General features: G+C 41.0%; 1 protein-coding gene and 1 long non-coding RNA gene across 3 annotated transcripts in view; one reads left to right on the top strand and one right to left on the bottom strand.

The window, feature by feature from the left end:
* Positions 1-22026, top strand: part of LOC125637173 (uncharacterized) — a 180424-nt gene that overhangs the window by 18455 nt on the left and 139943 nt on the right. The gene's annotated exons all lie outside the window — the stretch shown is intronic.
* Positions 1-22026, bottom strand: part of ITGA1 (integrin subunit alpha 1) — a 151716-nt gene that overhangs the window by 13270 nt on the left and 116420 nt on the right. For both annotated transcript variants that reach the window (XM_075128464.1, XM_048851355.2), the window contains 10 exons: positions 20641-20751; positions 19936-20021; positions 19602-19737; positions 14262-14342; positions 11171-11247; positions 10303-10392; positions 9054-9165; positions 6196-6309; positions 5426-5530; positions 4679-4783 (listed from right to left, as the gene is read on the bottom strand). In XM_075128464.1, the coding sequence (XP_074984565.1) occupies positions 4679-4783; positions 5426-5530; positions 6196-6309; positions 9054-9165; positions 10303-10392; positions 11171-11247; positions 14262-14342; positions 19602-19737; positions 19936-20021; positions 20641-20751 (1017 nt within the window). The remainder of the gene's footprint in view (positions 1-4678; positions 4784-5425; positions 5531-6195; positions 6310-9053; positions 9166-10302; positions 10393-11170; positions 11248-14261; positions 14343-19601; positions 19738-19935; positions 20022-20640; positions 20752-22026) is intronic.

Below are 22026 nucleotides of genomic sequence, written 5' to 3'. Positions count from 1 at the left end.
ATGAGGCTTTCTTCCGGCAACTTGCAGAAGCTACTAGATCGCACGCCCTGGTTCTCATGGGCGACTTCAATCACCCTGATATCATAGAATCATAGAATATCAGGGTTGGAAGGGACCCCAGAAGGTCATCTAGTCCAACCCCCTGCTCAAAGCAGGACCAATTCCCAGTTAAATCATCCCAGCCAGGGCTTTGTCAAGCCTGACCTTAAAAACCTCTAAGGAAGGAGATTCTACCACCTCCCTAGGTAACGCATTCCAGTGTTTCACCACCCTCTTAGTGAAAAAGTTTTTCCTAATATCCAATCTAAACCTCCCCCACTGCAACTTGAGACCATTACTCCTCGTTCTGTCATCTGCTACAATTGAGAACAGTCTAGAGCCATCCTCTTTGGAACCCCCTTTCAGGTAGTTGAAAGCAGCTATCAAATCCCCCCTCATTCTTCTCTTCTGCAGACTAAACAATCCCAGTTCCCTCAGCCTCTCCTCATAACTCATGTGTTCCAGTCCCCTAATCATTTTTGTTGCCCTTCGCTGGACTCTCTCCAATTTATCCACATCCTTCTTGAAGTGTGGGGCCCAAACCTGGACACAGTACTCCAGATGAGGCCTCACCAATGTCGAATAGAGGGGAACGATCACGTCCCTCGATCTGCTCGCTATGCCCCTACTTATACATCCCAAAATGCCATTGGCCTTCTTGGCAACAAGGGCACACTGCTGACTCATATCCAGCTTCTCGTCCACTGTCACCCCTAGGTCCTTTTCCGCAGAACTGCTGCCTAGCCATTCGGTCCCTAGTCTGTAGCTGTGCATTGGGTTCTTCCGTCCTAAGTGCAGGACCCTGCACTTATCCTTATTGAACCTCATCAGGTTTCTTTTGGCCCAATCCTCCAATTTGTCTAGGTCTTTCTGTATCCTATCCCTCCCCTCCAGCGTATCTACCACTCCTCCCAGTTTAGTATCATCCGCAAATTTGCTGAGAGTGCAATCCACACCATCCTCCAGATCATTTATGAAGATATTGAACAAAACCGGCCCCGGGACCGACCCTTGGGGTACTCCACTTGATACCGGCTGCCAACTAGATATGGAGCCATTGATCACTACCCGTTGAGCCCGACAATCTAGCCAGCTTTCTACCCACCTTGTAGTGCATTCATCCAGCCCATACTTCCTTAACTTGCTGACAAGAATACTGTGGGAGACCGTGTCAAAAGCTTTGCTAAAGTCAAGAAACAATACATCCACTGCTTTCCCTTCATCCACAGAACCAGTAATCTCATCATAAAAGGCGATTAGATTAGTCAGGCATGACCTTCCCTTGGTGAATCCATGCTGGTTGTTCCTGATCACTTTCCTCTCATGCAAGTGCTTCAGGATTGAGTCTTTGAGGACCTGCTCCAGGATTTTTCCAGGGACTGAAGTGAGGCTGACTGGCCTGTAGTTCCCAGGATCCTCCTTCTTCCCTTTTTTAAAGATTGGCACTACATTAGCCTTTTTCCAGTCATCCGGGACTTCCCCGGTTCGCCAAGAGTTTTCAAAGATAATGGCCAATGGCTCTGCAATCACAGCCGCCAGTTCCTTCAGCACTCTCGGATGCATATCTGCTGGGAGGGCACTATAGCGGTGCACAGACAATCCAGGAAGTTTTTGGAAAATGTAGGGGACAATTTCCTGGTGCAAGTGCTGGAGGAGCCAACTAGGGGGAGAGCTTTTCTTGACCTGCTGCTCACAAACCGGGAAGAATTAGTAGGGGAAGCAAAAGTGGATGGGAATCTGGGAGGCAGTGACCATGAGTTGGTCGAGTTCAGGATCCTGACACAGGGAAGAAAGGTAAGCAGCAGAATACGGACCCTGGACTTCAGGAAAGCAGACTTCGACTCCCTCAGGAAATTGATGGGTAGGATTCCCTGGGGGAACAACATGAGGGGGAAAGGAGTCCAGGAGAGCTGGCTGTATTTTAAAGAATCCCTATTGAGGTTACAGGGACAAACCATCCCGATGTGTCGAAAGAATAGTAAATACGGCAGGCGACCAGCTTGGCTTAACAGTGAAATCCTTGCGGATCTTAAACATAAAAAAGAAGCTTACAAGATGTGGAAGATTGGACAAATGACCAGGGAAGGGTATAAAAATGTTGCTCGGGCATGTAGGAATGAAATCAGGAGGGCCAATTCACACCTGGAGCTGCAGCTAGCAAGAGATGTTAAGAGTAACAAGAAGGGTTTCTTCAGGTATTTTGGCAACAAGAAGAAAGCCAAGGAAAGTGTGGGCCCCTTACTGAATGAGGGAGGCAACCTAGTGACAGAGGATGTGGAAAAACCTAATGTACTCAATGCTTTTTTTGCCTGTCTTCACGAACAAGGTCAGCTCCCAGACTGCTGCGCTGGGCAGCACAGCATGGGGAGTAGGTGGCCAGCCCCCTGTGGAGAAAGAAGTGGTTAGGGACTATTTAGAAAAGCAGGACGTGCACAAGTCCATGGGGCCGGATGCGTTGCATCCGAGAGTGCTAAAGGAGCTGGCGGATGTGATTGCAGAGCCATTGGCCATTATCTTTGAAAACTCATGGCGAACGGGGGAAGTCCCGGATGACTGGAAAAAGGCTAATGTCGTGCCCATCTTTAAAAAAGGGAAGAAGGAGGATCCTGGGAACTACAGGCCAGTCAGCCTCACCTCAGTCCCTGGAAAAATCATGGAGCAGGTCCTCAAGGAATCAATCCTGAAGCACTTACGAGAGGAAAGTGATCAGGAACAGTCAGCATGGATTCACCAAGGGAAGGTCATGCCTGACTAATCTAATCGCCTTCTATGATGAGATTACTGGTTCTGTGGATGAAGGGAAAGCAGTGGATGTATTGTTTCTTGACTTTAGCAAAGCTTTGGACATGGTCTCCCACAGTATTCTTGTCAGCAAGTTAAAGTATGGGCTGGATGAATACACTATAAAATGGGTAGAAAGTTGGCTAGATTGTCAGGCTCAACGGGTAGTGATCAATGGCTCCATGTCTGGATGGCAGCCGGTATCAAGTGGAGTGCCCCAAGGGTCAGTCCTGAGGCCGGTTTTGTTCAATATCTTCATAAATGATCTGGAGGATGGTGTGGATTGCACTCTCAGCAAATTTGCGGATGATACTAAACTAGGAGAAGTGGTAGATACGGTGGCAGGTAGGGATAGGATACAGAGGGACCTAGACAAATTGGAGAATTGGGCCAAAAGAAATCTGATGAGGTTCAACAAGGATAAGTGCAGGGTCCTGCACTTAGGACGGAAGAATCCAATGCACCGCTACAGACTAGAGACCGAATGGCTAGGCAGCAGTTCTGCAGAAAAGGACCTAAGGGTGACAGTGGACGAGAAGCTGGATATGAGTCAGCAGTGTGCCCTTGTTGCCAAGAAGGCCAATGGCATTTTGGGATGTATAAGTAGGGGCATAGCGAGCAGATCGAGGGACGTGATCGTTCCCCTCTATTCGACATTGGTGAGGCCTCATCTGGAGTACTGTGTCCAGTTTTGGGCCCCACACTACAAGAAGGATGTGGAAAAATTGGAGAGAGTCTAGCGAAGGGCAACAAAAATGATTAGGGGTCTGGAACACATGATTTATGAGGAGAGGCTGAGGGAACTGGGATTGTTTAGTCTGCAGAAGAGAAGAATGAGGGGGGATTTGATAGCTGCTTTCAACTACCTGAGATGTGGTTCCAAAGAGGATGGTTCTAGACTATTCTCAGTGGTAGAAGATGAAAGGCAAGGAGTAATGGCATCAAGTTGCAGTGAGGGAGGTGTAGGTTGGATATTAGGAAAAACTTTCACTAGAAGGGTGGTGAAACACTGGAATGCGTTACCTAGGGAGGTGGTAGAATCTCCTTCCTTAGAAGTTTTTAAGGTCAGGCTTGACAAAGCCCTGGCTGGGATGATTTAATTGGGGATTGGTCCTGCTTTGAGCAGGGGGTTGGACTAGATGACCTCCTGAGGTCCCTTCCAACCCTGATATTCTATGATTCTATGAAAGTTTCAAACAACAGTGAAGACAGAAATAATGCACATGGACCTATGGTCTGATCCTGCAACATGCCAGTACTTGTAGTACATCTCAGTACTTGTAGGATTGAACCCCAAGTATAGTTAAAATTATGGGAAAAAAACAAAAAATATGAAATTAAGACTGACATATTTAAAGTCCTGATCCTGCAAAAATTGCACACATGAATATCTTAAGCATGTAGGTATAATTAATGAGCATCAAGTTAAGTGCATACATAAGTGTTTGCAGGAGTGGACCCTAATACATCTCCAAAAAACAAGGCAAAGCTTAGATATTTAAAGGGAAATAGAGTTTTGAAAAACTGAATTGCTGAAATAGGAGTTTGCAATGTGAAATATTAGCTATAATCTGAATGCTATTTTGGGTGATATACACAGAGGTATCACATCAGAGGTAGGTAATAATTCTTTTCTATGCAGCTCTGGTGAAAATGCATTTTTAATTCTGATGTTCTGAGTACCTCAGTAACAGAATATATGTAGGTTAATTTCAAGGAAATTCTTAAAATAGTAAGGAAACAATTTCAAGTACTAGAAGACTGAAGATTAAAAGAAATATAACTGTCTAAGCATTATATTTGGCTTAATATTGTTTCAAACCCATAGTTATACTCAATGTGGAGAAGGCTTACTTACTTTTATAAAGGTAGGTTTCCATAATCTTAATGAAATGTTCACTTGAGTTATATCAGATGGGGCCAGAGTACAATTAATAGATGCACAGTTGTATGTATCACAGTCCTGTTTAAATGTTTATGGACAGGAATTAGTAATTAAACATTTTAATATGACTCTCTAGAATAAAACATCCGATGTATAGACTAGTGATTTGTAATTTACTATAGGTTAGTTGTATGTGTTATTAACACTAAAAGAATATTGATTACCGGGGCTTGGCTAGACAAAAAAATTACACAGAAATAACCAAGCTTACTTTTTAATTCAAATGTAACATATCAGAATGCTAGCATTTTGTACCAATTTTGCATAGTTGGAAATGACTAAACAAAGTTGCCAGGAAGTGGAAGGTCAGGTCTTTAAAATATTACTTAATATTTATTTCATTAGACAAGAAGGACAAGGATAAAAGATTTACACTGATGTAAATAGGCATAGTTCCACTGAAGTCAACGGAGCTACGCTGATTTACACAAGTCGAAGATCTGGACCAAGGATGTGTAGTTCAGCTCCATGTGCAGTTTTTGCAGCAAGAGCTAATAAAAAAATATAGCATGTTACCTTTAAAGGTAACGCTTTCAGCTATTAAAATATTTAAGACGAAATTATATGAAGGAATATCTTAACAGTATTTATTAGAAATATTCAACTCAAAACATTCCAGATAAATACTGCAATGAATGTACACATTTTAGACAGGCTTACCATACTTGTATCTTTTGTAGGCTCTTTTTTTTTTGCCACCACAAACAGCGTCCCAGAATTGATCTTGAATGGATCTATAGGGTGACTGGTTTGGCAGACTGCATTCTGTTAGAAAAAATACCAACATCTCTCTTACTGCCCGAAGGTCCAAAATAATAACATGAAAAAGCTCCAGAAATAGGTCAGTACCCTAAGATTTAGCAACTGTAACAACAAGATCATTTTATAGTATACCCATTTCTATACATTTGTTAATAACCAGAGCATAGAAGAGCAAAATGAAGGTGACATACCTATTGAAGCATATTATTTTTATTATCTTTCTCATTACAAATATGACAGTCTTTTATGAGGTAATTTAGGCTACATCTAATCTGCACACCATTGGCAGTGGTAGGTAGTGTGCATGTAGCTATATGCTTCAGTGAAAAGCAGGATGCTGCTGAAGCTTTTCAGTGCCCTAACCACTAAGCCACGCGCTTGACAATAAATGAAATTAATCTTGATATCTTCAAATTATTGTTCAAACACCAAAGCGAGGCAGGCCTTATTTTGTGAACGGCTACATTTCTAGAAATTCTTCAAGAAGGTTTACATCTTATTCCAAATCCAAGTTATCATGTAGATTGCAATCAAAGCTAAATTTAAGTGCCCATATGTAATCAAATTGAGTCTTTCATTTTCTGACACCAAACACAAAAAAATGGAAGAAAAACATTTAAACTTTAGAATAAAATGAAGGTGCATTCATGTTTATAGTCATAACTTACATCTGAAAATGACAATCCACTTAGGTAGAGAATGGGGTTTTTGGACAAAGTCAAGTTGGGGAATGAAATCTGCAGAGTGAGTTGTGGCACTGGAAAGTGTTCACCTTTTTCAATCTACAAGAAACAAGAACAACTCTGTATTTTCTGTTTTCTAGTTAGGACCTTCCTTATCTTATTGGTGTTTGACTGTGGTTCCCCCCCCCCCCCTTCATAGAATCATAGAATATTAGGGTTGGAAGAGACCTCGGGAGGTCATCTAGTCCAATCCCCTGCTCAAAGCAGGATCAACACCAACTAAATCATCCCAGCCAGGGCTTTGTCAAGCCAGGCCTTAAAACCTCTAAGGATCGAGATTCCACCACCTCCCTAGGTAACCCATTCCAGTGATTGGGTTTATTTCACCCTCCTAGTGAAATAGTGAAGTGTCTCCTAATATCCAACCTAGACCTCCCCCACTGCAACTTGAGACCATTGCTTCTTGTTCTGTCATCTGCCACCACTGAGAACAGCCTAGCTCCATCTTCTTTGGAACCCCCCTTCAGGTAGTTGAAGGCTGCTATCAAATCCCTCATCACTCTTCTCTTCTGCAGACTAAATAACCCCAGTTCCCTCAGCCTCTCCTCGTAAGTCATGTTGCCCTGCCCCCTAATAATTTTTGTTGCCCTCTGCTGGACTCTCTCCAATTTGTCCACATCCCTTCTGTAGTAGGGGGACCAAAACTGGACACAATACTCCAGGTGTGGCCTCACCAGTGCCAAATAGAAGGCAATAATCACTTCCCTCGATCTGTTGGCAATGCTCTTACTAATACAGCCCAATTTGCCGTTGGCCTTCTTGGCAAAAAGGGCACACTGCTGACTAATATCCAGCCTCTCGTCCACTGTAATCCCCAGGTCTTTTTCTGCAGAAATGCTGCTTAGCCAGTAGGTCCCCAGCCTGTAGCAGAGCATGGAATTCTTCTTTCCTAGGTGCAGGACTCTGCACTTGTCCTTGCTGAACCTCATCAGATTTCTTTTGGCCCAATCCTCTAATTTGTCTAGGGACCTCTGTATCCTATCTACCAATCCTCCCAGTTTAGTGTCATCTGCAAACTTGCTAAGGGTGCAATCCACATCATCCTCCAGATCATTAATGAAGATATTGAACAAAACCAGCCCCAGGACCGACCCTTGGGGCACTCCGCTTGGTACTGGCTGTCAACTAGACATGGAGCCATTGATCACTACCTATTGAGCCCAATGATCTAGCCAGCTTTCTATCCACCTTATAGTCCAGGGTGATTGAAGTCCCCCATTACAAGCAGGGCCTGTGATCTGGAAACTACAGTTAGTTGTCCGAAGAAAGCCTTGTCTACCTCATCCTTCTGATCCGGTGGTCTATAGCACATGTCCACCATAACATCACCCTTGTTGCTCTTGCCTCTAAATTTAACCCTTCATAACTATGCAGTCAGCCAGTGGTGAAAGGGAGCATGATGTGAGCTCCACTAATTTTATTCAAGCAGCAGACAGGTATTAATTGTACTCCAGAATTAGCAAATGCAGTTTACTATGTATCTGATGAATAAATAGGTGGATGCAGACAGAAAGACAGGATTCAGTCCGCGTTTCTATTTTGACATATTCTACATTTCTTGCCACTCCCTTGTACAACTCATCTGTTTTCCCTTTAGGGCTTGTATTACATGAGTTCCTAGGGGCTTTTCTTTCTATTTTTAACTCCGTGTTCAAGTCCAAAACAATGCTCTAACTTGGGAAGCAGTAGAGGAGCCATTGTTGGGAAAAGGAAATGGCTTCTGGCAGCAGCACTAGCTGGCTCAAAAGAACGTTCTTCCCCAAAGACTCTTAGAACAGCTCTAAAGCAACAGTCTTCTTGCAGCTCCCCTCCTTCCCTATCTCAACTCAGTCTGACTTGTTTCTCAGATCACAGTGGCTTCTCTCTCTCTCACACACAAATTTCTGCTCCTTCTGAATCGGCACTCTGCAGGAAGGGGTGGGGAGGAGGACTATCACTTACAAGCAGGGTCCCAAGCTAGTAGCAGGGACACTGTCTATCAGATTTCTGACTACGCGCTTTGCAGCCCCTCAGCTTCTGCCTTTATTCAGTCAGGTAGGGTTTAGAAATCAGATCATCCCACCTCAAACAATCTCTTAATTTTAACATTAACACAAAGATTGGAGAATACTGTATCTAAACTGTAATGTTTAAAAAGTATGGGTGGGTAACAACGACATAGGTGGGATATAATATAACAGAGGGATAACAATTTCACCTTTGTAATTACTGCATAGAGTTAGTCCTTTCCCAAGGCCCATCTATTACACACAGAAAGTTGCTGATTCAGACTTTTCATACGGATAGGACTAATATTCAATGCTAGATTTAAAACTGGGAAACAGGGATGTTTTAGAGATAACTAAAATCAGTCCTGCTACAATGTGAGGGATTTATAACCCACTAAATGTCTCTTCCAGCCCAAGTATTCTACTTTGCCATCTTCATTTAATTAGAAATGCAAAGTCCTTAGAGCATGGTACTTCCTTCAAAGCTAGCTAGTTTCTGGAAATATCAATTTTCAAAAATAAGTACAAACTGTAATGAATTAAGGGAAGCTTCTAGTTTCAATGGCACATGCTTTCCCATTGACCGTCTTGAATGGCTCCATGGCCCACAGATCACATTTGAATACCGCTGATATATAATATTTTGAAAGCAAAAAACACAAAATGCTGCTGTAGGAGGTTTAATATGTTGCAAATGTGACACTTAGGTAATAGGTTAGCAAAGGACATAAGTGCATTCAACCAAGTTCAAAAACAGAACTAGTCCCTTTATAGTGTCATTGTACAGTTTCTTACCTTATAGTTTATGTTAACTTCATCCCCAATGTTCTCAGTTGTATTAATAACAGCAGGAACTGTATCATTTGCGGCAATTATAATATGGGGTTCTTTGGGATCTTTCAAATGACTGTGGGTTAAAAAAATAACAAAACCTTTATAATCATGCACTCTAAGTTAATTATAGAGAACTTTTTGTTACTTTAAGTTAATCCTTCAGGGCTAGTTTTATTACAGTGTGCTACTATTTCCATTAATGCACATTTTCTAAGAAGTGCTTGTGTCTTTTTAAGTACAAATGTACATTACAAATCCCTTGTTTGGTTAAAACTATATCAGAACAAATCATTCATAAAAGAAAGATGGATTCAAGGCCTGACTCTACACTGCCTTGCTCACATTGAGCAGTACTTCACTCCAACCCTAGTGCCATGCGAAATAGGCAGAATCCTAATAAACAAACAGAAAAGAGAAAAGGTGGAAAAAAACAGATGGGTCAAATTTAACTCTATTCCATATGGGGAGGACCTGTATTCAAAGCTAGATTTGACACCCATTTATTAGGGATGATTTAAGTCAACGAAGTAACACAAAGAGTGGGAAATTTTCAGAAGCAAAAATGGGAGTTAGGCACTTAACTGCCTTCAGATACTTTGAAAATCCCAGTTGGAATGAATTCAGCCTAATCATTTACATATACAAATATACACACAGCACATCCCATATTGATATATGTAGGCATACCCTGCACACATATTTCTAAGGATGGAATTCAACTGAATTTCAACTGTTCCTGAGAACAAAGAATATATCTTTACTATGGCAGAACCCTTGAATTAAAAATGTATATGTGAACTGTTAAAAGGCTTTTGAGAATCTGGAAATTAAGGCTAATTTATGAAACCTTAAAAAAAAAAACAATAGAAGGCCAATACAAAATGCTAGTTTTCACTACGAGGGGAAAGCTATGCTTTCTAACGCACGTGACACACCTCTGAATGAACAGAACAAAGTATGAGAGTCAACGAAAGCTGCTATTGCACTAGTCATCCTATAAATCACATGTAGATAAATAAAAAGTGGCTGCAGCCTGCTGCGGACAGTGACTGATCCATTTCAATAAACCCTTTGCTTTTTATTCACGAGACCAGTGTTTGTCTTTTGTCTACACTACCAAGTACAAGCTAACAGCAAAACCACACAATAGTCTCTTTAAATGTCTGCTGTATCCCATACTAGAAAATTAAATACAGAAAAACATTAATACCTTAAAAATATTAATCCCATTTCATATTTTACTGGGATTCTAACGTCTCCTCCATTGTCAGTCAGGGTCTCAAGTGGTTCTTCGCTGTCACTAGAACAGAACAACACATACCACTCTGGTCAGATTATGATACTCCTCAGTACACAGTATGTATAGTCGGTGGGAAGGGCTCTGAGAGACTGAAATACCTGCAGCTGTGGATATAAAAAATCCCACTGGCCATTTCAAGTTAATTATGGTCTTTTAAAAATAAATTGAAATGGCTCTTTCCAGTAAGTAAAAGGTACATACTGCATTAGGCCAAAGTCAAAATTACACCCTTGTAGAAATGAGAATACAAACTGCTGTAGATTGAAAATAGCTACATTATATCAAGTAGGGGCAATCTCCATCACACAATCCCTGTAATTTCCTGTGACACCATATATTACAGGCAGGTGCAGTCCAATTTACCCATGCAGCTATGGCAAGGCACCTCAATCTTGACTTGCTGCAACACCATTGCTATTTGAGGCCTAGGCTTCTCTCCTTGGCAGAGACTGCAAATTGTGTTACAATGTATGGTAATTTTATTATCAGAACAGATGTCTTCTGTGGTTGAGGCTAGAAAATCTGAGTCACTCGTCTCATTGGCCTCTATAAATGAATGTCCATTTATTTAATCCACATCATTTGATAGCCTCAAACAAACCAATAGTTCTGTACATCTCTAAAGCTGGCCATTCTAGACATTTAATATTCTCTTTTGAACCAAACCCCCCCCCCCCCCCAAAAAAAAACTCCCCATCTCTGTCATACCAGCTGGAGCGCAAGCTATACAGTAACTAAAAGGAAAGTTTGAGATATAAAAGCAATTTTGGTAACTAACCTTGTTACATACACCTGAACAGTAGCATTTTCCAGAAGATAAGAAGCGTTGAATTGGAATACTATTCTGAAAGAAATCTGGGGGAGAAAACACATATTTTAAAAAGATACTAAGAAAAGGAGAGTAATACTCAGCTAAACATTAAAATGTATTCAGATGAAAACTGGCAAAATTCCTAAGTCAAAAATCTATGAGTCCATACTGAGTTTTCAGTCCATCTAACTGAACGAGTAGGACTTCAGGATTTTGCCCAAAATGAAAAGGAAATCCAATAGCAATCAGGTTATCACACTGCAGGGCCAATTTTTCAAAACTGGTGGCTCAGAATAAAATTGAATATATAATGTGTGTATAAAAGATAATTAAAATAAAATTACATATTTAAATTCCAAATTTGTAAATTTAATTTCCTTGATTTAAGAATTCCACATCTGTTGATCCCGAGAGCCTGGTACAACAGCTATCAGGCCTTTAGGGAGGGATCTGTATACAAAGCCTTGGTCGTATAGCTGGTATGGGCTGTTTCCCTTCCTCATTTAGAAGAGGCTGCTGGGTTTGCATCTGTTCGTACTAATGTGATGGCATTTTTAATACATGGCAAAGGTGCCTAGAGTGTTGAATAGGTATTTTTAAAATGTATTTAAGAAATCTAAACAAATAAATAATCCTGGATTTTACAACAATTTACTAATGACTATAATTAAGGCCAATATAGCATTACATGGTCACTTGGAAGGCTTTGGAAGCTCTGTTCTAAACATGCACCTCTCAGCATCACTAGACAGATTACACCGTAGCAGTTTTGCTTTGGTTTAATGAAAATGTAGCATTTGGTAATTATGTGATATAGCAATCTTACAGTTTGTTAATCTAAAGGAATTTGAATTCAAGCTCTTTATTTCTCCATTGGTTTAAATGTGTGCACAACTTTAGTATAAGTGATCCAGAGAACATTGTATGGGCAATTTGAGCATATAAGGAAGTCAGGAAGAGACCTAGAACAGGAATTTACTGGGACTGTTTATCAGCCAATTAGACGAATTAATATCTGAATGCAAATGAGGGTATGAAACATCTAGGTTTTCAGACTGAGTGGGAATTGAAGGACTCTAGCCACCGACAAACTGACAATAACAGTTGGAAAGTAAAATGAGAAGACTCTTAAGAAGCTGCGAATGGGAATAATAAGTGGGGTTTGTCCTGATTTGTCTACATGGAAAGAACAGTTTATCTAGTTGCTACTGTTCAGAGACTGGAATTGGAAAAGTGTGTATATTGGTGTGTGAGAGAGAATCTAAGGTAATTTATTATATCTGCACAAGATTTGGTGTACCCCAGAATAAAAGGAATAAGATATTTTATCCGAGAGCAATTTAAGTGCAATTGATTGTCCTTATTTTAAGCTATTTTACAAACACTGAAGTCCAAATTTAAAGTGCTGCATCTGGACATTTGATTTAATCACCAAAGAATACATCTGGGCTACCAGAAATTTATTCCTAAAATATAAAGAAATAGTTTACAATTGTTTAAACATTTTTACTTCCAGGTCTCTAGGTATGTTTCTTATGCAAAATGTTGAGGTTACAGGAAATTTTCTTTCATCTAGCTCAGGGATGGCCAACCTGAGCCTCAGAAGGAGCCAGAATTTACCAATGTACATTGCCAAAGAGCCGCAGTAATACATCAGTAGTCCCCACATCAGCTCCCACCCCGGCTCCTAGCGTCTCCCATCCAGCAGCAGCCCCGTCAATCAGCACCTCCCCTCCCTCCCCGTACCTCCCAATCAGCTGTTTCATGGTGTGCAGGAGGCTCTGTGGGGGAAGGGGAAGGAGCAAGGGCACGGCAGGCTCAAGGGAGGGGGTGGGATGGGGTGGAGTGGGGGCAGGGCCTGTGGTAGAGCCAGCCACAAAACTCCTGCTGAACCCTCAGGCATGTAAAATCAGTGCCTACATTTCCAGGGTAAAAGCTCTCTCTGAGCATGTGCACTGCTGCCTCAGTGGAAGAATCCAGACACCTATCTCCTGAGTAAGCCCCAGAGCGATCTGGAACTGGGGAAAGTTTGATGTTTGCCTGCCTATCTCGCATGTGAGGCCCCATTCAGTAGGTGTGCTCGTAGGCTGATCATCATGTTGGGTCCCATTTAGAATGGAAAAGGCGGTGGCAGCAGCAATGTTATAACTTTTAGCTCAGTGGTTAGAGCACTCACGTGGGATGTGGAGGACCCTGATTCAACTCCCCCTTTTGTCTGATGGGGATATTTCAATGTGGGGCTCCTTTAGTCTCACCCGTTGAAGTGGTTTCATTGTGGATAAATTCTTAAAGAGCCATAGGGCCAGAAACAGAGCGAGAGAGAGAGAGAGAATGACTCTGTAACCTGCTAGCTAAAGCATCCACCTGGAAGGTGGGATACCCAAGGCACAGTGCTCCTGCTCTTTAATTGAGTGCCATAACCACTGAGCTAAAAGTTATAAGGTGGGTGTCATCTTAACCTCCTGTTTTGTGTGAGTGACGCACATGCCTAACTCATTCTCACAAAACCCAACTTAGGTGGCTAAACTGCCTGATTCCAAGAGAAAGGTTTCTGTTTGTGGTTGACTAGCAGAGCCAGGTGCGTCCCTGCATCCTGGAATGAGACAACTATCTCTGTGAGAGGGGCAGGGTTTAGGACACACCTCTCTCACACATGGCTTTTGTGAATCACATTCTAAGGTACCTATCTCTCCCCATTCATTATAGAGGCTAGGTTTCTTCCGTGAAGAATTGAAAGTTAAATGTGCGGGGGGGGGGGGGGAGAACATCATGGCATTTCCTGGATCTTACATGGCTATTTCCATAGAGACAAAATCTAGACCTATATAGAAAGGGGACCTTTTGAGTTTTATTTTACGGAGGCACAGTGAGGTGTGTGTGTGTGTGTGTGTGTGGGGAGTTCTTTTTTCATTGACATGGAGTTATTTGAGATTTATTTACATCTAGAAGCTTAATTGGTGCATAAATACATAACTGATCATGTAGCAAAGCTCAGGATGGACAGCTGCCATACAGGGCTGCTGCCCTCTCCAAAAATATTCCATTAACAGTTTCCTACCTCTTCTCCAGACTTTAGGAAAGGGTATCCCACTTTACAGGTAATATTGTGATTGGATTCACAGCTATCTTTCTGTATACCCTAGACAGAAAGAGTCACATCATTACAAGAGTGATTTCACTTTTATGTGAAACATTTTAAAAATGTGTTAATTAAAAATTAAACAGTCCAGAAGTATATCACATTCTTTGTAATAGTTACATTCCATCATCATCATAATCTAAAATTCAAATTGTTAATGGATATGACTTTCTACATTTGTTTCATAACATATGTAAAATATTTTTATCATAATATTGTTATATAAAGTTATATCAGAATTACTATTATTATCAGTGAAAGTGTACAGAGCACTTCACAAAATGCATAGGGCTTGAGTTTAAAATATGCCTACATGCAAAAGAATTCTCTTCTCATCCCAAAGCATCTTTACAAATATGGGGAGCAGTACAGTGTCACCATTCAGTGGTGAAGTGGGGGACTTCAACTACTCAGACATCTATTGGGAAAATAACACAGCAGGGTACAGAGTATCCAATGAGTTCTTGGAATGTATTGGAGACAATTTTTTATTTCAGAAGGTGGAGAAAGTTACTAGGGGAGAGGCTGTTCTAGATTTGATTTTGAAAAATAGGGAGGAACTGCTAAGAATTTGAAAGTGGAAGGCAGCTTGGGTGAAAGTGATCATGAAATGATGAGTTCATGATTCTAAGGTATAGTAGGAGGGAGAACAGCAAAATAAAGACAATGGATTTCAAGAAGACAGACGTTAGCAAACTCAGGGAGTTGGTAGATAAGATCCTGTGGGAAGCAACTCTAAGGGGAAAAACAATTGAAGACATTTGGCAGTTTTTCAAAGAGACATTATTAAGGGCACAAACTATCCCACTGTGAAGGAAAGACAGGAAGTATGGGAAGAGACCACCCAAGCTTAACCAGAAGATCTTCAATGATCTAAAAAAAAAGTCCTACAAAAAGTGGAAACTAGGTCAAATTACAAAGGATGAGTATATACAACTAACACAAGTACATAGGGACAAAATTAGAAAGGTCAAGGCACAAAGCAAGATCTATCTAGCTGGAGATATAAAGGGTAACAAGAAAACATTCTACAAATACACTAGAAGCAAGAGGAAGACTAAGGACAGGGTAGGCCCGTTACTCAATGAGGGGCCGGGGGGGGGGGGGAATAATAACAGAAAATGTGGAAATGGCAGAGGTGCTTAATGACTTCTTTGTTTCGGTTTTCACCAAGAAGGCTGGTGGTGATTGGACGTCTAACATAGTGACTACCAGTGAAAATGAGGTAGGATCAGAAGAGGCAAAAATAGGGAAAGAACAAGTTAAAAATAACTTAGACAAATTAGATGTCTTCAAGTCACCAGGGCCTGATGAAATGCATTCTAGAATACTCAAGGAGCTGACTGAGGAGATATCTGAGTCATTAGCGATTATCTTTGAAAAGTCATGGAAGACTGGAGAGATTCCAGAAGACCGGAAAAGGGCAAATATAGTACCAATCTATAAAAATGGAAATAAAGACAACCCGGAGAATTACAGACCAGTCAGCTTAACTTCTGTACCCGGAAAGATAATGGAACAAATAGTTAAGCAATCAATTTGCAAACATCTAGAAGATAATAAGGTGATGAGTGACAGTCAGCATGGATTTGTCAAAAACAAATTGTGTCAAACCAACCTGATAGCTTTCTTTGGCAGGGTAACAAGCCTTGTGGATGGGGAAGTGGTAGACATGGTATATCTTGACTTTGGTAAAGCTTTTGACACTGTCTCGCATGACCTTCTCAAACAAACTAGGGAAATGCAGCCTAGATGGAGCTACTATAAGGTGAGTGCAAAACTGGTTGAAAAACCATTCCCAGAGAGTGGTTATCAGTGGTTCACAGTTATGCTGGAAGGACATAATGAGTGGGGTCCCGCAGGGATCAGTTCTAGATCCAGTTCTGTTCAATATCTTCATCAATGATTTGGATAATGGCATAGAGAATACATTTAGAAAGTTTGCATATGATACCAAGCTGGGAGGGGTTGCAAGTGCTTTGGAGGATAGGATTAAAATTCAAAATGATCTGGAGAAACTGGAGAAATGGTCTGAAGTAAATAGGATGAAATTCAATAAGGACAAATGCAAAGTATTCCACTTAGGAAGGAACAATCAGTTGCACACATACAAAATGGGAAATGACTGCCTAGGAAGGAGTACTGGGGAAAGGGATCTGGGGGTCATAGTGGACCACAAGCTAAACATGAATCAACAGTGTAACACTGTTGCAAAAAAAAAAAAAAAAAAAAAAAGCGAACATCATTCTGGGATGTATTAGCAGGAGTGTTGTAAGCAAGACACAAGAAGTAATTCTTCCACTCTACTCCACGCTGATTAGGCCTCAACTGGAGCATTGTGTCCAGTTATGGGCGCCACATTGCAGGAAGGATGTAGACAAATTGGAGAGAATCCAGAGAAGAGTGACAAAAATGATTAAAGGTCTAGAAAACAAGACCTATGAGGGAAGATTGAAAAAAAACCCTGTGTTTGTTTAGTCTGGAAAAGAGAAGACTGAGAGGGGACATGATAACAGTTTTCAAGTATGTAAAAGGTTGTTACAAGGAGGAGGGAGAAAAATTGTTGTTCTTAACCTCTGAGGATAGGACAAGAAGCAATGGGCTTAAATTGCAGCAAGGGAGGTTCAGTTTGGACATTAGGAAAAACTTCTTAACTGTCAAAAGGTGGTTAAGCACTGGAATAAATTGCCTAGGGAGGTTGTGGAATCTCCATCACTGGGGATTTTTAAGAGCAGGTTGGACAAACACCTGTCAGGAAAGGTCTAGCTAATACTTAGTCCTGCCAAGAGTGCAGGGGACTGGACTAGATGACCTCTCAAGGTCCCTTCCAGTCCTATGATTCATACCTCCACTAAGCCCAGCTTGGTCATGTCCCTATGTATGATGTTCCATCACCAAGTCTGATCAGCCTCTAGGTCTGACTGACCCTGGTTGTCTTTTGCATTAATTTATTTGGCTTCCTTTCTACCGTTTATCTTGTCCAATGTCCCCACCATTATAATATTTTTGATTGCAGCCAATCTCATAACGATCTCCGATTTCACATTCTACTCTCCTCCTAACTTCATTTCTTTTAACATCATCCCACTTTTTATACCTGCCATCTTCCAAAGAACTCTCATCTCTACTGCCTAAAGCCTTCTGATATCCATTTAATTTAATGCAGCTACTTCCAGAGTACTACGTTAATAAACTCGCTTGATAAATTTTCACTTTGGTAGCCAAAGTACATGTTTTAACCTCAACTTTGATGGAACCATCGACAATGATCAAGCTTCCTAGGTACACATAAAATTTCACTTGTTCAATGGCTTCACCACTGCTGCATTTCAACACTTCATCTATTGTCCATTTCACAAGATGCAACCACTTCATCTTCTTGGCATGTATTGTAAGTCCAAGTTGACTACACCAATTTTCCCTGGTAGTGAAGAGTATCATATTTAAATCAAAGGTGTCTGGCAGTTGTACAATGTCATCTGCATAAGCTACAGAACTTAATTCTAGATCACACAATGTCACACCCTCCATCTCATCTACTATTCTTAACATCTAATTTAGGAACATGATAAATAGTGTTGGTTATTCCATGCCCTCTTGTTTTACACCCCTCTTACTTGAATCAGATGCTTAATCTTCCACCAGAAGAACAGGAGACTTCATACATAACTTTTTTCACTGCGGTTATCCTAGCTGGAACTCCATATAGATGTTACTACTTTCCACAATACTTCACTCCAAACCAAATTAAATGCCTTTGTGAAGTTGATGAAAGCAGCAGACATCTTTAATCCACATTCCCACTACAGGGTTCAGCATTTTGTCAAAATGTTCCTTTCCAGACTTTAATCACCTCTTTGACATTGGTTGTTAATTCACTGGAGGCTGTCTGACAACTTGCATTATTGCCCTGATTGTGTTTCTGTACACCTTAACCCTTTTGTATATCATTTTCATATCTTGTTTTGTTGCTGCTCCTGCCAGTTGTTGAGTGTCTTCATTCCAAAACTTTTCTTGTCCAACATTTGTTATTTCCTCACTGCTTTGTGCAATGCTTTTAATTCTTCTGCTTTCCCAGCTGTCTTGGCTTGTTTACACTTCTCCTATAATGTTCTTGTTTCATACTCAGAATGCACAAAAATGCATGCACAATCACGCCTACTTGCAAGCACAATTACCATGACTCCATATAAATCTAGCATTTACTTCATACACACCAGGAATCATGCAATCAAGCACTGGATCTAACTGGCCATTTGTATGCACAAATACTTGATTTGTACATATAATGGTGGAAACTGTGTACACAACTTAGGCACATAATTACATGCACACTTTTAAAAAGCAGGCCCATGATAAATAGATCAACAGCATTTTAAATTCTTGACATCTAATCAAACCAATCATCTTGGTAACTTCAGAATTGTTTATCATTAACTTTCTATAGCCCTGAGGTCATCACATGTTTATTATTAATATTTGTTTTAACTGATAAGGTGCTTCCCCGTACCCCTGATATCAGAATGTCAGCAAAGCACATATTGTTATTCTCTCCTTCCCGTGCATTTCATAATCCCCTCTTCCCAACTGTTGCTGCTGTAGGTGCTCCTTCTTGCCCTTTGACTATGATGATATGATGCAGAGCTTCCTCCAAGACTGCATTCATGGAACTGATTCCTCCTTTCACTTACACCAATGAATATGGTTCCTTTAAGTCAAAAGAGTTACATCGTCTTCCTGATGTAAGTGAATTTGCTTTGATGCTGTTGCTGTGTCAGTCCCAGGATATAAGAGAGACAAGGTGGGTAAGGTAATATCTTTTATTGGACCTACTTCGGTTGATGGAAGGGATGAGCTTTCAAACTTCACAGAGCTCTTCCTCAGGTCTGGAGAAGATAACCAGAGCATCCAGGCTAAAGCTGAAGAACATGAGGAAAAGCTCTGTGAAGCTCAAAAGCTTGTCTCTTCCACCAACAGAAATTGGTCCAATAAAAGATATTACCTCACCCAGCTTGTCTCTCTGGTGGGAGTGAAGGCAGATTTAGGCCCTATGTATCTTCACTGCTCTGACATCATCCTCAGTTGAACAGTACTGTTTCTCACCCATTTCCTTAAAGACCATAATGGTGCTTGGTTTGCACTGGCCTAATGAATTTTAGTCCCATGATAATTCTCAAACTGATGTCCCTAGTTTAGCAGCTTAATAGACCAACCCCCTCAAATCTCTCCATCAGATTGTGATAATTGAAAAATCTATACCTCAATTCCAGCAAAAATAATGTTTGGAGAGTACTGTACTAAGACTCTGGTATTATAGGCACTGTCTTTTTTATTCCTGACAGACAGTAGCACGTTGAACTTATCATTGCTTGACTTTATGATGAATGGAGAGGAACTGTAAAATAAAATAAAATAATTGTGTTAATTATCTTTACATTACAAACTGATAAAAAAAAATTAAGCAATGGAACTTTTTCCCATGGCCATACTGTTTTGTCTTTGATTGAGACAACATTGATCACCAGTATTCTATCAGAACACAGAATCTCTATTTTATTAGTATGGCAGCTATATTAAGTTTCAGTGTAGTTACCTGTCTCCAGCTATACTTGTTGTTATAATCAGAACGAGATCTGTAATACATTTATTTTTGATTCCACAGTCTTTTGTGAAAGGAATCTGCAACAATAATATTGATAGTTGTATTCACATTTTGTTATAAGTATAATCAAAATCTAAGTATCAGCATTTCAAGTCATTATGTATTTTACATTATAAAACACCTTTTGTTTGACTGTCATGGAGACCTTTGTTGTTATTAGTTAATGAAGCCTCCTGCTACCCTGTGAAATTATTGGGTGTTATTACCCAGCTGCAGAAGAGGGATACCTACGCATGGATGAACAGAAAGGTTAAGTGATTTAACCAAAATCACAGAGTGAGTCAGTGGCAAAATTGTGAATAGTACCAATGAGTCCTGACACATTCCCCTGCTCTAATTTGTAGACTAGATACAGCTGCCTCCTTTCGCTGGAGTGTCCTATGGGCAGGTCATTCAGCTTTAAAATTCAGTTAGAGCTTCACAACCTGATTCAAATGCCACTGAAGTCAAAGTCCCCACCAATGGAGGTTTCATGGGAGAATGCATCTCCCAGCCTGGCCCCTCCATCCTCACTGTCCAGCCCTAGCCAATTTATGGACTAAGCCATCCAGCTCTAGGCCTTGCAGGAGCTGTCTGGAGAGGGGTGAATCTCAGCTTAAATACTCTAGATATTAGCAATGAATCTTAATGACTTACATATTCATACGCTGAGTTCGGCTGGTCACTATCGAGAACTGGCCCATTCTCTGGGTTGGAAAAATTGAACTCCAACAAAACCTTTACAGAGTTCTGAAAATCAGGCTTGTCCTAGAAATGAAATAAATGAAACTGTTTGACATTTTCCCTTAAAACCACTATTGGTATGGAAGCCTCTAAAGGAGAATAAATACGGAGAACCCCCCCCAAGTGCAATATTTTTCAGTCTCATTCTCATCAGAACCACAGTGTAGGAAAAATATCTGGAAAAGGAACAACTTGGTCTAGTTAGCTAATGACGACCAGCTGGTTTCCAACCAAAACCTCCAAAATACATGTCCCATAGGATCACAAAAGGTCATCTAGTCCATCCCTCTACCAATGCACAATCATTCAAGACCTTAAATGCGTCAACATTTACAGTTACTTTTATACTTCTTATTTTTCAAAGGCAGCCCTGGAATAGGCAAATACGAGGCCCACGGACATGAATGGAGTGCCCTTTTGTGCCAGGGATGAATCTGTGCCCATTATTCTTACACATATTGCACGTTCAAGCAAATCTTATGCATCATATACCAGTAGGGTAATTTTTTCAGCAAGCAACTGTGGAGTTGCTAGGATATGGGTGCACAACAGGAGTTAGGAACGTAGGTCCCAGTTCTCGGACCACTGCGATGCACAAAACTCCCAATGACCTTGTAGGCATCTCAACTCGCCCGCCACCTAAGTTTTTGCTGTAAAAGCTCCTTAGGCACTTGTGTTTCTGAGCAAGTGCACTGCTGCCTCCCTGTGAGCGTCCAGATGCCTATCTCCCACCTAAGCCCTTGCGTGATTCACAGACCACGGGAAGAAAGGTGTTTGGTCCCGTAACTCCCCCAAGAGGCCTGATGCAGTAGATGTGCTCACAGGCTGCCTAACGGATTGGGCTCCCATAGGCGAGCTTACACAAAGCAGCTTGAGGGGTGGAGAGGAGGAGGAGCTGCCACCTCTCAAATGAGTGCTCTAACCATTATACTATGGGATATTCTGATATAGGGAGTCACTCTGTCTCTCCTGTTGATGAATTTGCACTGTGGATAAATAATGAAAGAATCACTGGAGCAGGGGGACTGGATGCTGTGTCTCCCACATCCTGGGTAAGTAGTCCAAGCATCAGGCTACAGAGTCAGTCATTCTCATGCTTGTGCTCTCATTTTTTCCCCTTTAAAGAGTCAGTTGGGCCAGTCATTGGGCTCAGTGTGACAATGCCGAAATCCTTTTGAGCATTCAGCGCTAGATGTTTTAAGAATAGGTATTGAATAGTGTAAATCCCTAATGATTCTATAAAACCAATGATCATAATGGACCTTTCATATGAACTGCTAACTGCTTTACATTTATTTT

This window comes from Caretta caretta, chromosome 5 (assembly GCF_965140235.1).
Source record: "Caretta caretta isolate rCarCar2 chromosome 5, rCarCar1.hap1, whole genome shotgun sequence".
Taxonomy (NCBI): Eukaryota; Metazoa; Chordata; order Testudines; family Cheloniidae; genus Caretta; species Caretta caretta.
The sequence above is the reverse complement of the archived record's forward strand: the minus strand, read 5'-3'. Positions and strand labels throughout refer to the sequence as shown.